Source organism: Seriola dumerili, unplaced genomic scaffold, assembly GCF_002260705.1.
Source record: "Seriola dumerili isolate Sdu_G_001 unplaced genomic scaffold, Sdu_1.0 BDQW01000134.1, whole genome shotgun sequence".
Taxonomy (NCBI): domain Eukaryota; kingdom Metazoa; phylum Chordata; class Actinopteri; order Carangiformes; family Carangidae; genus Seriola; species Seriola dumerili.
The window spans coordinates 1,882,162-1,898,545 of NW_019174389.1; the positions used below are offsets into that span (position 1 = coordinate 1,882,162).

Sequence of the window (16,384 nt, forward strand, 5' to 3'; positions counted from 1 at the left end):
CAAGTTGGAGCATTCCCTCCTTTTATATCAGTACCCATACCTCAAACTGGCAGAGTGCACCGTGCAATCTGAAGTCTTGTAACTCGTGGGCGGCCGATTGTCTTAAAACATGCAAAATGTGTGGTATCCGGGAAGTACGGCTGCTCTCATCAGCTGCTGAGTGAAGGGAAATTACAACTACTGGAAGTAATGTGAATTTAGATCGGCCAGAGCTACTGTTTGCTGTGACCACTCTGAAGTGTATTTACTTTTTTAATGCTGCGAGGAACACACACTGATTTATACTCACCTCCATTCTACTGGTGTAGAGGCAGAAATCTCTGACAGATATGTCAAAACCTAGAAAGATGAAGCCAAAACTGTCAGTGTGCTCAGATAACAATAAAGAAAAATATTATTTTTTTTGTAATTTGGGTGAACTTAGCCTTTAAGAGCACCCTTCAAACAGACAGGGGTTGAACATTTGACACAAAATTGGGTGGAGTATCACTTTAATGGCAACAACTGCTAATTAGCCAAAACTTATCTTTTCAAAGTAACAAAATATATAGCCTATATATTTGAAAATCGCAAGGATTGCCCTTTCTTTTTCATTTATGACCATAATGTTTAAGATTTGGGAAGATCAGCAGGTCTCAGATTTTCAGAGATGTATAATTTGATCTTGGAAGGTCAGCTAAAGTTAGGCCAACACACATCTTCACAAGAGTGCTTGGGCTGAATCCGAAGAGTGGTAGCCTATACCAAATAAATATTTTCTCTTTTTTTCCTCATTAATTGTCTTCAACCTTGAAGGAAAAAGCCACGAGAGGAAGAAAACATGAGGGGAAAATCAACAAAAAACAATAAAACCATTAAGTGAATGCTGCTGAAGTTAAAGTATGGCATCAGTTGAAAAAACCCAAATTGTGCACTGAATTTTTAGATATAGTTAGAGCTGGGATTATCTAAGGGAGAAAGAACCGAATCACCTTTGGAAAGTTCAGCCTTGGCAGCCAGTTAGAGACTTCTACATCAATTAATTCTTTCTAATTAATCCCCCCCCCCTCACCCAAACACTACCCCAGCAAGATAATTACTGCCCTTAAGAGCAACTGTGCTTAAAAAGGGTTTTGTGCTACTATAACACCAATCTCCATAAAGATATTGCATAATTGATATTGCTGCAGGATAGCATTATAGGGAGCTGTATCGAACCTGTTGAGCAAAATGAGAGTTTGTCACCCTGGTAACCCAAAGAAATCATCAGTAGCGGTTATTTTGCTGTGTAATTGCCTATATGTGAAAGTGCTGGCAGTGGATTAGATAATATTAGTATGAAAAAAAAAAAACTTCAAAGTACTGAAGTATCCGCAGCACAATAACTAAGACACAAGCATTTCACATTAGCTAAAGTACCAACAGTGTGTCCTCACTGATTTAAAATAAAATCCCACCCACATATTTTGCTCTTTGTTTCCCGCTGTGTTTAAAGGAACTGCTAATTAGCCATATACGCCTCCTTTAAGAGATCTGATCGTTGCTAGGTTTATACGGACAGGGAAATAAAGGGAATCCATGATAACAAACACCAGACAATCTGCATCAGCAGAGAGGATCAGAGACTGTTACTGAAAGCTCACACACAGGAATAGACAGATTACAGCTGGAGGTTCAGTGGTTCACCTGCAGGGATACAGAGAGGCTGTGCAGGCTTTTTGAAGTTAGCAGTTTGTTTGAACTCAGAAAACGTAATCCCCATACTGGGAGGGCATATTTGCTTAAGAGAAAATGTCATAATCTTCTCAGTATTAATAGTGTCACTGTTTACCGTTTGAAGTCCCTGGACACCAACACAGATGTTTCCAGGCCTGGCTGAACACACCTCTGTTCAGGTGGAGAGTGGGTGGAGCTTACACCTGATTCCAGAACAGGAGCTTTTTCACAGAAGGAAAAGCACAGGCGATGCCAACAACATTCAAGTGTCCCAGTAAGACATGACGGTTTGTGGGCCAGAATGCACAATACCAAAACCCTGAAACCAAATGGAATTCAGCCATCGTTTATTTTATCATTTACACCTCTGCTTTTCCTGCTGTCAAAATGTCTTCTGTGAAAAAAGGGCCTATGATAAAAGTGTAATTTATCCTGTCCAACAAGGGCAACAAAGCTAATAATAGAATCTGAGAGGTGTCGATCAAGCATTATCTGCACATGCTCACACAGTCCTAATCAGCCCAAATCATTCAAAATAACCTCTGTGGGTTTAACATGGCTGTGCAGAAATGTGATCCTCAAACATCAGACAAACATGGAAAAACTGGAGGGTGTAGCCCAAGCTTATAATTCATCTGCATGCAATAAACCTGTGGGCTACTGTAAATGTCTGGACCACTGCATTAATAACAGATGTCAGTTTTTCAGGCTAGAGAATTCATAAACATTAAAATCCCAAATGGCCTCCTCTTTCCCTCACTCCTCCTCCTTACCACTTCATTCGATCATCTCCTTCAGGTTATTTCCTACTCAGATAAGAGCAGCACTGACAGGAAAGGAGCAGAAGTAAAAAAAAAATAAAAAATAAAAAAAAGCTTTGGTTTCCACTCACAGATGTCTTCCTTGTGTGTAGTTAGCATCAATGAAAGCCTGTAGGATGTAGGCCTTTCAAGCTACTCAGGCAGCAGGATTATTTCCAAGCCTGGGTGAGACCTGGCTACAGCAACTTCATAGTTTCTAAAGACCAAAAGTACTGCCTCACAAATTTCTAGAGAACTGAAATCATACCTCTGGGCACAGTCTCAAAGAAAAAAAAAAGCATTGTGAGCTTCTCAAAGGTTGTGCAGATGGCACAGTTTCAATTCAATGCTGAGTGGAGTTCTTCAATGGAGTTCTGCTGCACTATTTTCAGTAAAGTAAGGAAAATTCAAACTTCACAGCCCTCTCTTTACTGGGGGAACATAAACCCCTATAGAGACTGAGCATACCAGACACCCAACAGAGTGCAAATATTTGAGGACCCCATGGAAGACCAAGTGCAATGAGAGATATATGCAGAGAAGATGCAAGAGCAGCTTCTATCCAAAAACTGTCAAAACACTGAGGTACTGTTCAGTTTAATAAACTGTGCAATCAACCCTCTGCACTACAGAAACCTCCCAGGAGAAACATACTCATTCTTTTATCCTTCACCAAAAGCTTGAGAAAACTCCCAGTCTGCTGCTGTTTTAAAGCTGTTTCACCCATTTTTCTATCATGTTTTTTTTTTTTTTTTTTTTAAATATTTAAGTCTTGCGAAGTGCATCACCTGTCCACAAAACGTTGTCTCAGCTGAGCTCCTCTGGGAGCTCTTTGATAAAGTTAATCCCAACATCTTATCAGTCATAAACAGCTCTCTGGCCACTGGTATTTACCAAGTTTCAAGCAAACAGTAGCTCAGCTCCTACTTAAGAATCCAGCATCGATTCCTTAATCCTCAAACTTAACTGTAGGTTTAACTTTAAACCTCCGCTTCTGTTCAGTTAGTCAACTGATACTGATAATGAGAAATTCCATATTTGAGAGACCTTGGAAACTAAGACAGCCCATCACAAAGTAAGTCACAGTGTCTGATGAACTGCAGATGAAGATCTCTTCTTTTGTTAAGAATTATGCAATATGTTTTATAACAAGAGTGAATCAAATGTGCAATGTTAAAAAGGTCACAGTGACGCACTCTCTGATAAGTATCACTGACTCTAATAAACCTACTGAACGCTAACTCCAGTCTGGTCAGTGAAAATCACTTAAACAGTTAAAGAGATAGATATTTTTCTCAAGAGTAAGCAGAGAGTCCAAAACACCCTTGCAAAAGTTCCTCATGGTAAAATACCATCTGCTCTGTGGTCCTGCTACCTCAGGTTTTTGAGATAACTTCCTCTGGCACTTTTTGTGTTCCTGTGGCATTTTCCCTCTGGTATTTCTGTGGTACTCAAGAGATTTGTGTGGTATTCTGGGATGTCTACCGCAGGATTGTACCACAGGTTCTGCTGTAATTTACCACATGTTTACACAAGTCTCTGGGTAGTGGAATAGTAGCCTACCCCTGGAAACATGAACACAGAATGTAGATATGGATTATGGTGAATAGGGTTAAATCCATACGATATTTTACCACAGGGATTTTTTTTTTCTAAGAGAAGAGCTACAAGAATTTTGTGTGGCCAGAAACATGCTACAGTGGGATAATGCATATATTACAATTTTATGAAGTGATGTCAAGGCTGTGTGTCTGTCTGCTTGTTTTTGTACTCTTCTGCCTTCTAGTGGCCAAATCTGATGAATGCAGCTTTAAGGTAGGCCCCACTTGAAATTCATGAAACGCATCAACCTGTCTCTTTCAGCTAACCCAGAAAGTAATTCATTATTTCACATCATCTTGTCAACTGTTGTCACCCTCTTTACGCGCTTTCACAAACTGATGTCCAGGCTTTCCTTTATGAAGAGCAGTCCAGTATCCGGCCACACGCGAGTCCAGACTTTGATACATTCCAGGAAGGATTGAAGCTGTTGGACTGGAGCATTATTAGGTAACTGATAATCACGCTGTGAGGTCTTTTCCCACTTTCTGTAGGTCTGATACTTGCTGTTAACGTTTCTAAAACTGCTATAGAAGCTCTCACCCGCTAACGTCCATGTCACCGTTGTCTCTGAATAAAAGGAGAAAAGCCAGGCTGATCCACACACAAAGCCCTATGAAGGATAAACCGATAAACAGCGCTGAAGACAATGAACCGAAAAATAGAGGCAAGGTGACAGTATCCAAGATAATTATCCAGGGATCAACATATGCGCTGATGATAAAACTTTTATTTATGATGCTCCAAGGGAACCTTTAAGTTCAGATAAACTTTTGGATCGCCCCACAAAGTGACCTTCACTGTCCACAAAGCAGCTTCACTGACACAACACAACAGATTGATTGTTGCTTTGATGTCCATCTTTAACAGCCTGATAATCAGGCTTCCGTTTCAGTTCATTCGTTCGTTGTATTTGAATCGTTGAACAATTTAGAGATGTGGGCAGTGATTCAGAAGTTTGGAAGTAGGCTACAACTCTAATGTTTCCTCTAACAGCTTGTTTATTATATCAGTGGCATAACTCTGAACACAAACTCTTGCTCTTCACAGTTTTCTGTTTTCATCATCTAATTTCTCACAGGGTATACATTTGAAGATTTAACACTGAAATCCTAATTACACAAAAAGTGTGTCACCTGGATAATTAGAGGCTATATTATAGCAGTATCCCATAGACCCAGATTTTTTTTTTTTTTTTATCACATTAACCACTAAATATCATATCTACCTAAGTATTCACCCTCTCAGACTGTGGATTTCCAACCGTCCCCATGAAGGACCATTTGTTTTGCTCAAGTACTGCACTGACAACATTGAACATAAAAATTTAAGTAAAGCTTTAAAGTGACAGTTTTACGACGTGGGGAACTTTCTCTGAAAACATTTAGACATCACAGGAGGTCACTCGTGCTGGGTTTTCTCTGCCTTTCTGTGGGCACTTGACCCAGTTTTCTAGTCCCAAACTTCTCATTTGAGAGTTAGCAAGCTGCCATGTGAATAAGGCATAGACCTACTTTTGTATTCTCTTTCAAGAACATGACTGAACTTCAGATTGTATTATATAGAATCGGTGATATCATTAAAACAGGCGTAAATTCAAACAGATATCAATAAATGAGTCTTTTTTTCTAATTTCCCGTGATGCAATCTGTATGTGTCAGCCAGATCCACATATGAGCCCGACTCCATGCAGGACTGAGAAACCTCTACACTAGAGGCTCTTGTTGTCATTCAATTTGAATTTTTATTGCCCCCCAGCTGCTTCATGTCGGTCATGTGTCATTTTTAAAGCAGCACAAATGAGAAAAGATGCATCACGGCATGTAACTGATACCACATGTTATGATTCTGCATTTAAATGCTCCCTCAGCAGCACAATCACCATCTCTGCTCTCATATAAACACGATCTTCTTCTATCACCTATCACTTTACAAATGAGGTATTTTATATTTTTGGTCAAAGCTCTCTCTCTCTCTCTCTCTCTTTCTCTCTCTCTCTCATACACACACTTGCACAGCTCGGTCCTTTGGTGTCCATCTTTAATAACCAGTGATTAATGATTAGCTGGTTGGCCATGTGAAAATTCCTCCCTTATCAACTGAGCGGAGCAGACCAGAACTAACAGTCCGACACTGTTGTACTGTAGCCATAAACTCTGTCTTTTTCAGTTTCACAGGCGGGTTAAGTTGATAGGATGAAAGGCACAGAACATGTTTTCGCCCTCAGTTTACTGATCCTTAAATAGTGGAACAGGTAACATCAAGCGGTATGCAGCTTGCCAGTACAATTATTTGTCTTTGTGCAAATTTTACCTCATGAAAATCACCAGCTGCAGGTTGTAGTTGGCCCACTTTCTGATTTATCTTTAAATTAGTATTTATCCACAAGACAGCAAGAGCTCCTCCCTGTCTTGTCTCATGGAATAGTTCACCCAGACTGTATGAAAACAGTCGACATCCATTTGTCATTAGAAGCTCAGCTAAAGTTTGTATGGGGGCCCCTTCTCAAACTAAATTAACCGAGACATCCTTTAACAGCTCCAAGAAAAGGAAAAGATGTCCATCATATTTTCCCCAAACAGCTTGTGTAGCATAATACACAAGCTGTGTACAAACTGTTGCACCATGCTCAATATTTACCTCATTATTGCCTTTATTTTCCTCCTGTGGAACTACTACTTGCTGATAGGTGATACCAGAATGTTGCTGGGGAGCAAAAAACAGGAGGTAATGAGGCAAATATTAGACATGTGGACCCACTACACAGTCATTTGGCTATGAAGCACTTGGTTTATGCTGCACAAGATGTTTGGGGAATTCTGCTGGAAATTAAAGGAGCATACCAGTGTGTTTTCAAGTATCAGCTTTTTCACTACAAATCACATTCACTTTACATTTATGCTGACCTGACAGATGCATTTTTTTGGTTGTATTTTTCCTGCTGTTCCAGTCAGCCAGTGGTCTCTGTTCAGTGCTTTGTGGAATGACAATGTATACGCAGAGTATGGAAACATTTATCTATCCTTCGTAACTGTAATTGTAAATATTACAATATATAATGCCTGGAAGAATTTTGTAATACCATTTCAGACACCCCTAAAGTGGACCATACCATTTCTTAACCTTGACCTTAGTTAACTGTCTGGTCTGCTTGCCTCTACTCCAGTGTTTCTCAAACTTTTCTCAAACCATGGGCCACTTAACTAAAATAAAGCTCACAAACCACCTAACTCCTCGAACATCCCAAAAGCCAATAGGGCCTACTACTTTAATAGTATTGTGGTGAGCATGCGCAGTAGAATGTCACCTGGGACAGAATTTTTTTTACCTGTTTTCAAGAATATTGATGCCTTTATTTGTTGGGACAGTAAAGAGAGACAAGAGTGTGGGGATTGGAGAGTAGCATGCTGGAGTCATACAATAGTCACATAAGAATAGGCAGGAACACTGACAGGATGTCACTAAAAGCGGGAAGTCTCAGTCCTAGTGACTTCATTACTATTAAACACTTGTGTCGGAGGTTTCATTTGATTTGCTGAGTCCATGATCTTGTCCATTGTCATTGTTTGATACTTAAAGTCTGCTATTAACTGGTAACATTTACCTGAGGCAGGCTGACCATAAGCTTCATCCACATTTGCTCTCAAATGTCATGCAAATCATTTTTGAAATAAATCATAGAACATAAAACTTTAACTTTAAACTGACTAGCCACATGAGTAGACATAATAATGTTTTAAATTACACAAGAATTGATTTAATATTGTAAGATGAGATTTATTCTTGTGAGGACATATTCAACAGATTGCCTTATTTTGCATTGTTCATTATTTTGAGTCCACATAATTTAATTATTTGTAACTACATTTATAAATATTGTATTCTGCTGTTTAAGTTTAATCTGGAACTATATAATATGGCGCACTTTAGTGGCAGGTAATGTGAGTTATGATTAGGAGTGGCGGAGTGATATGTAAGAGGTGAGATGTCACTTTGGTAGTCAGTGTTCGGTTTTCCTAGGTTTTGCTCTCCGGGAATTAAAAAGTGGATTGACCTGTACAGAGAAGTTGTCCCCGTGCTCTTGCTTTACCCACAGCCCTTCGATAGTTTAATTAAGCAATATGTAAGGCAATAGTTAAGACATCCCAAAACATGTCTTACAATATTGAAAACAACACATATACACTACTTGTTTGTAGGCTTTGAGGTCACTGGCAGACAGTTTGAGAAACACTAAATTTAAAACACATATCCTAACAAATTTACTTGTGGACTACCAAGGTACGACTGGTGGCCCGCGGACCAGTCTTTGAGAATGGGTGCTCTCCTCCCATGTGTGGCTCACGTCCTCAGGGTATGTTCCTACACCTCACGCAAGCTAATTGAGACCCTGTAGGTAAACGTAAGTAGCGGTAACTAACTATCTGTTTAATGCACTTTACTTTCTTATTTTCAGAGTTTCGGAATCATTATTGTGTCTGCGGATGAAAGCTAACGTTAGCTCGTTTCTAACTTTAGCCTTAAGTTACAGTTTAGCTAACTAATGTTAGCTAGTTAGCCTTTCATTTTCAGTGTTGGCTTGTCATTTCATTGCCCATATAAAAGACATATATTATCTAATTTTAGCAAACACTGGTGTTCGGTTATGAGCAGTGAGACAAAAGAGAATTGGTAGTTGGTAGATACATTTTGACATCGATATAGAATTTATCGTTTCATGTTAATAGTCTTTTGTGTGGCTGTGGTGGTTTAGTTCGTGTTTTACCTGTTTTGATATTAACTTTTTTAACAGGCACCCCCGTTTTCACTCAGGCAGGCATTAATTCTCTCAATAATTAAAATAAGATAAATCAATTTGATTGAGAATTTCTCCACCAGAATTGTGTTATGATTTATTATATTAGGGTAAAAATAAATGACAAACACATGAGTAAAACCTTCTGTAGGGAATTGGGACTCATCAGCTCACTTTTTTTTGTCCTGGCTACAGCCTTGCACTCATACATTGTCATCTCTCATACAACAATATGGTTTGCAAAGCGTTTAGCTGTGATGTACAAATACACCAAATTTGTAGTAAACTGACTAAAACTTGCATTAATAACTGCCTACGAGTTTAATTTATTTGAGATTCACATACTCTACCCACCCTGTCTGATCGGTATCCGTTTTTTGTGTCAGCGCCACCTACAGAACGTCCTCGGTTAATGAGGTTGTCTTGTACCTTGTACCAGAGTGTTAGGTTGGGTCAGAGAATTTACCAGTATAGCAATAAAACTAAATGGTAGACTATGAGAAGCATCGGTTAATTTTGTTTAAAAATTCATTCGCCCGAACAGGGACTTGAACCCTGGACCCTCAGATTAAAAGTCTGATGCTCTACCGACTGAGCTATCCGGGCTCTGGAAGTACCCAGTAGTGGGTGCTCTACACAAAAATATCATGTAGCGCTCTGGTTGCACAGAAGCATGAAAGAAAACATTTCATCTGTGTCAGGCTGCTCGATTACTTTTCCATCATGGTCAACATTTTACCTCTGTCGCCACCATATAGCGACCCGGCGGGCAGACAGACACATTTTCCCCACTCCAGCTTGTTGTATGTGATTTGTAGCTCTGTCAGAAAAAGCATCTCAACGCGCATCGAGGTCGGCACCCTTCCGGATCACCAACACTGACCCGGACCACTGCGGGTCAGGTTTTCAATTTCCCTGGCAGCAGATTAGGTCAGCACGCGGGGGAGAGACCCGGTGCTGGTCTGTACAGCCCGGGTCCTGTTCAGTCTACTGAGTTAACATTAAGTGGGGTTTGGGCTGTCCAAACTCAGAAGATTATTATTTAATCTTTTGAGCAGATTAGTCGAAGAGGAAGATCAGGAGGAAAAAGCAGCAACATAATGAGTAGAGCCTGCAGTACATGGTAGATATAATAACATTACATAATGAATAGAAAACACATGCATCAAATAAAAGAGGAAACAGTGAAATTTATTATATAAGCACTTAAACAACGGAATAGTCCAATATGAAACCATTTGACTAACCCGGCAAATTATTATATCATTATTATGTTAGGAAAATGTATGTCTCGCTCTTTAGGATTTAGAGATTATAATCTCCTGCCATCTAGCTGTGACACTGCGCAGTACAGGTCTGCTTTATTTTACGTCATGCAATAATAAGGAAGTAGCGGCCAAAAAAGGTAGGTAGATTATTTTAGCGTTGAGTTAGTCTGTTTTTCTACACGTGCTAAATGTCTCATTGAAGACTAACATAAGAAAGTCCTCATGTTAAGTGGCGCCTCCACCGGCTCTGATGTTTTTATCATCTGTGGTTTCTCTTTGTGTTTTGTAAAGGTGCTCCATGGAGACATACTCACTCCTGAGAGTCATCGGTGAAGGATCTTTCGGCCGGGCTTTGTTAGTGCAGTGTAAAAGCAGTCAGGAGAAGTATGTGGTCAAGGAAATCCAGCTGCCAAAGGTTTGTGCAAACACAGCTGTTGATGTGATGTAAATACTGTAGCTTTATCCTCACCCTTTCATCGATATTTCTCTTCGATAAATTCTGATGCTTTTCTTTTCTCATGCTTTTATTGTGAAGCACTAAGTATTTTTTGTTTTAAAAAATGCTATACAAATATATCTGTATTTACCTGTGTGGTGGAACAGGACTTGAACTGTGTCGCGGCAATCCATCAAGTCTTTCTGAGAAAATAATAATCACCATAATAATAAGGTATTAAAATGCTAGATTTCCAGGACTACATATATGGAGAAACCAACCAACACACTACAGAATAGATTTGAATCCAGACTTTTATGTTATTGTCTGGGGTCAGATGTGGAAATGTTATTTGCACTGTGCAGATAACATACCAGATTGCAGCCTGCACAGAAACATGGAGGATGTTTACTTGCATAATAAGAAATACATTCATGCTTGTATTTGCATTTTTATAGAATCGGTCCAAACTGGAGAATTCAAGGAGAGAAGCCATCCTGCTGTCAAGAATGAAACATCCTAATATCGTGGCCTTCAGAGAGGCGTTCGAAGGTATTCACAGAAGTGACCCTCCCTTCAAAACTTATTACAAGACATTTTGGGCCCTTGTGACATACAATTATTATGATTTGGATTGCAAAATAGGCAATGTGATTGTGTTTGTTCAGCTGATGACCTCCTGTGTATTGTTATGGAGTACTGCAATGGAGGAGACCTGCTCCAGAGGATCCGCCAACAGAAAACTACGCAGTTCTGTGTGGATGATGTAGGCCTTGGCTACCTGCCATTATTCTCACATTTTTATGGTACTGTTTTTTTCCGCCCCCCTTTTTTTGAATTTAGCTTAACTGATTTTTTTCCCCAGATCTTGAGGTGGTTTGCTCAAATGTGTGCAGGTGCAAAGCATATCCACGATAAACGGGTTTTGCACAGAGATCTGAAGTCCAAGGTACAGTTGCTTCAAGACTTTATAGTTCTTAATTACTATATACAGTACTGTGCAAAAGTTTTAGGCAGGTGTGAAAAAATGCTGTAAACTACGAATACTTTCACAAATATAAATAATAATTGTTCATTTTTATCAATTTACAAAATGCAAAGTGAGCGAACAAAAGAAAAATCTAAATCAAATCAATATTTGGTGTTACTACCCTTTGCCTTCAAAACAGCATCAATTCTTATAGATACACTTGCACAAAGTCAGGGATTTTGTAGGATTATAGTCAGGTGTATAATCAACCAATTATACCAAACAGGTGCTAATGATCATCAATTTCTCAGTCATTAACTGAACCTAGAAACAGCTGTGTAGGAGGCCTAAAACTGGGTGAGGAACAGCCAAACTCTGCTACCAAGGTGAGGTTGTGGAAGACAGTTTCATACACCATGGCAAGACTGAGCACAGCAACAAGACACAAGGTAGTTATACTGCATCAGCAAGGTCTCTCCCAGACAAAGATTTCAAAGCAGACTGGGGTTTTAAAGATGTGCTGATCAAGCTATTTTGAAGAAGCACAAAGAAACGGGCAATGTTGAGGATCGTAGACGCAGTGGTCGGCCAAGAAAACAAAGTCCTGGAAGTGATGGTATGGCCCCCACAGCGCCCTGATCTCAACATCATGGAGTCTGTCTGGGATTACATGAAGAGACAGAAGGATTTGAGGAAGCCTACATCCACAGAAGATCTGTGGTTAGTTCTCCCAAGATGTTTGGAACAACCTACCAGCCGAGTTCCTTCAAAAACTGTGCAAGTGTACCAAGAAGAATTGATGCTGTTTTGAAGGCAAAGGGTGGTCACACCAAATATTGATTTGATTTAGATTTCTCTTCTGTTCATTCACTGCATTTTGTTAATTGATGAAAATAAACTATTACCACTTCCATTTTTGAAAGCATTCTTAGTTTCAGCATTTTTTTTCACACCTACCTAAAACTTTTGCACAGTACTGTATATGTTTGTAGGTTTTACTAAATGTATAAAAAATTTGTTGTCATACATACACTCATGGAGAAGATCAGATTTTTTTTTTTTTATATGTTCGCTGTTTGACTCAGAAGTCAATATCTTGTTTTCAGGTTTATTGGTTGGTTGCGTGTTGATAGAATCTCATCAGTGTGAGCGCTGTCGAGCGAAATGAACAATGATGAAATTGCTGATCGAGATATGATCACAACATTATCTCCCACTTAATGCATAATGTCATCATTTTGCCGTGCTTGGCTGCTCTTATTCTGGCTTCACGTTAAATCATCACTTCTCTGTCATTTCCTTACCCAGAACATTTTCCTGACTGATAATGGGACAATCAAGCTCGGGGACTTTGGCTCAGCGTGTATTCTGAACAGGTAGAGGAAGAGAGTGGCAGCAGTTTATAGTTTTCCCATTTTTATTTCATTTTTTTATTTGATTTGCTGCTGTTGCATTTTAACTTCCACTCTTTCATTCTTTTATTGTGTTGCAGCTCAAAAGCTTACGCTCATACATATGTTGGGACACCATATTACGTGGCTCCAGAAATCTGGGACAACAAGCCCTACAACAATAAGAGGTATGTTATGTCTGAAGTGGAGCCTTGTTTAGACATGGCACAAGATAAAATGTAAATGAATGAAACCTTAATAACTACGGATCAGTGTCCATGTTGGGAAATTGGGTCTTTGCAACAGGAAGTGTTAAATGGATAAAGCAAAGAATATATTACACCCTCCCTGTGAATAGGAACAACGTATATATATATATATATTTTAAGATGTTAATATGTACTTTACAGATGTCTATAAGATATCTACAAACTGTGCAAATAAGGATATGGACAAAATCCTGTTTGCCTACAGTTTCCCTTCAGGCCTGATTTTCTGTCACCATAGTCGGTGAACTCAGTTTTTTCATTAGGATGTTAGGAGTGTCAATCAATTCACCAACAATGAGGAATTTTCAAAACAGCGTGTTTTCTCAGCTCAGCAGTGATTATGTAACCCGTGCGTGGGTTAACCAGTCTTGTGTGTCTTTGACCCTGCCAGTACATGACGAATGTCTGGTGTGAATGAATAACAGTCTCTTATGTTTCTGTGTTCTGCAGTGATGTGTGGTCTTTGGGATGCGTCCTCTATGAGCTCTGCACCCTGCGACACCCGGTACTTCCCCCCTCCCTCTCTCTCTCTCTTTCTGTGTACCACGGGTTTGATTGTTGGCCTCTCCTCAGATACGGCCAGTGAGTCATTGTATGAAGTACTTCTGCTCTGATCTTACATCACAGCGAGGTGCTGCAAAGCATTGTTGTGGATTGATGGAGGCCGAGTATCTTCAGCTGAGCTAGATTATCTTGTGTGTATTTTTTTGTGGCTCAGATGTTGCGGTGCGGTTTGTTGTCCCAGAGATGCTCACGCCTCAACCTTGTGTCCAGTTCCAGGCATCCAGCTGGAAAAGCCTGATTCTTAAGGTGTGTCGGGGCGCATACCCTCCCCTCCCCAAACACCTGCCCTACGAGCTGCAGTATCTGGTCAAGCAGATGTTTAAGACAAACCCCAAAGACAGGCCGTCCCTGCAAACCATCCTGACCTCTCACCGGGTTTCCAAACTCCTGCGTTCACATTTTCCCTCTCAGGTAAAAAACACTTGAGCTTCCTGTGTGGTGACAGTCACTGAAGTGTTTTTATGGCTGCCCCATCCATCAGAATGACATACTGTCAGGACATGGTGTCAGAGTGAGAATTTAAACTCTTACACAACTTCCCCAGCTGTGGTGACCCCTATGTGGAATCTGACCTTTGACAAGCTGCTGTTAGTTCAGATGGCTGCGGAGCTCGTGTTATGTGTTTGATTTACAGCGCTGCTTTGGATCTTTTACAGGTGATGGAGACGGAGGAGCAGGGGAGGCGTACGGGTCGATGGAACAGAGGAGAGGGGAAGAAGGTGGTCGATCTTCTGGGAGAGAAGACTTTAATAAAAATGTCAACATTTGAGGGTAGAGTTCACATCAAAGTTAACATCATGAAATGAAGGATATACTGCGTGGTTGTCAGTGAGAAAATAAGCACAGTTTTCAATGTTTTCACCATTTTCAAACAGAAAATGATCTAAATAACCGTTCACCCCAGGCACAGAGTTAACAGAGGGTCACTGTGAAAGCAGAGAGCCCGGCCACCGAAAGCAGTGGGCCGCTGCGCCCTCAGACACTGTGCTGCAGGCGTTGGCCAATGCCAGCATCATCTCATCTGACAGCATGGCATCCACCAGCCAGGCCCTCACAGGTTCCACTCATGGATATATGATATGCAGTTTAAACATTTTTCATTTCCTGAAATGTATTTAAAAAAAAAAAAAAAAAAAAAAAAAAAAAGTTAGTTAAAGAGGTTAGTTGAAGAAAGAAATGCAGAGTCTTGTAATCCTGTTTTTTAAGGTGTGTCAGAGGAGCCAGAGGACAGCAGGCGGAGGAGACAATGGGAGAAAGATCCTCCCGAGAGGCTGCTGAGTCTGCTGGAGAAGGCCCGGCTAAGCAGAGCCTTCAGCACCTTCGTAATAAACAGAGGTCTGTTGAAATAATGAATCCATCTTTTTGTTATTTAAACACAAGAGCCTTTGCTGTAGAGGACAACAAATAAACTGAAATTACAGGATGTTTTTGTTACATTACCTAAATGAGTCATTTAAGTCATGATAGAATTATGTCAGTGCAGTAGGCGATATACAGTAAATAGCTTTTTGTGGTGCTTTGTTTTCCATTTACAGGTGACGACCTGCTGATGGGACCCCTCTCCCAGGGGCAGGGTGACGACACTGACGGTCCTGAGCCAGAGGTGGTTGTAGACGAGGACCGGCTAGAGCCGCGCTCTGATGATGAGGACACGTAAGTGACCCTGACTTCTTGCTGTGTTGCCTCATATTACCATAATTGTCTGGTTTTATTTGAATGATTTGTAGTCAATCCAAATGTAGTTTTAAAGGCCAACAGCTCTGGTTTTGCATTGGTTTATCCTCCGATGTAAAAAGCAAAGGGCTGATGTGTTGGTTTAAAGTTTTTACAAAGTGTGTAGGGGTTTGGAATGAAACAAATAAAAAATAAAATACAAATAAAATACTTTGTATGTCCTGTGTGTGTGTGTGTGTGTGTGTGTGTGTGTGTGTGTGTGTGTGTGTGTGTGTGTGTGTGTGTGTGTGTGTGTGTGTGTGTGTGTGTCATCTCTTGTATGAAAACAAAGCTAAAATCTATTGTGCTGTATGTCCTCTCTCTCTTCAGAGACTTTGAAGAAGAGTCTCCATGTGACTGGATAGAAGAAGCTGAAAAAATGTTTTCAGAACACTAAAGCCTCATCCTCCTCAACCTACACAATCATGAGGCTGCCATTGTTAATGTATACTTTACATTTGTTTAAAACACTAACAGTTTACATGTGCCAAAATCATTTCACTTGAACTGTGTCTTATTAATGAGGACCTTTTTTTTTTTTTTTTATAACAGGTAATATCAAAGATGACAAACATCCGATTAAGCTCACATAGTAACAGTTAGACACTCAGTCTTTTTTTTATATCGTTTTATATTGTTTCAAGCTCTGGTCTGATTTTTGTGAATTTGATCACACTGTTGCAAGAAAACACTAAAATTTGAATTGAATATTGTTCAACTTGTTATTGTTGCTACTTTTTTTTTTTTTAACATAAAGATGCTGAGATGGGACTGTGATGAATCTGCCGGGAACTGTTCAGGTTAACAGTGATAATATTCCCAGTGGCTCGAGGCCGTCTGGAAGCTCCTGTTTGGCTTGTCGGGGAGGCAGGAAATATTATAGA

General features: G+C 40.0%; 1 protein-coding gene and 1 non-coding gene across 2 annotated transcripts; one reads left to right on the top strand and one right to left on the bottom strand.

Annotated features, from left to right (window-relative positions):
• Positions 1–9,422: 9,422 nt before the first annotated feature.
• Positions 9,423–9,495, bottom strand: trnak-uuu. The gene has a single exon. It is a non-coding gene; the product is annotated as a tRNA-Lys (tRNA).
• Positions 9,496–10,332: 837 nt separating this feature from the next.
• Positions 10,333–16,184, top strand: nek3 (NIMA related kinase 3). Its single transcript, XM_022748964.1, has 13 exons — positions 10,333–10,572; positions 11,052–11,145; positions 11,262–11,359; positions 11,459–11,542; positions 12,872–12,939; positions 13,056–13,142; positions 13,674–13,728; positions 13,998–14,198; positions 14,444–14,558; positions 14,692–14,844; positions 14,994–15,122; positions 15,323–15,440; positions 15,831–16,184. The coding sequence occupies exons 1-13, from the start codon at positions 10,456–10,458 to the stop codon at positions 15,895–15,897; spliced, it is 1,386 nt and encodes a 461-aa protein (XP_022604685.1). The 5' UTR covers positions 10,333–10,455; the 3' UTR covers positions 15,898–16,184.
• The last annotated feature ends 200 nt before the right edge of the window (positions 16,185–16,384 follow it).

Excerpts from the sequence above, each read along its gene's own strand:
- nek3 (XM_022748964.1), top strand. The coding sequence starts at position 10,456 with ATGGAGACATACTCACTCCTGAGAGTCATCGGTGAAGGATCTTTCGGC. Across the intron at positions 10,573-11,051 it reads AGGAAATCCAGCTGCCAAAG|AATCGGTCCAAACTGGAGAA; the intron begins GTTTGTGCAAAC and ends GCATTTTTATAG. Across the intron at positions 14,199-14,443 it reads GTTCACATTTTCCCTCTCAG|GTGATGGAGACGGAGGAGCA; the intron begins GTAAAAAACACT and ends GATCTTTTACAG.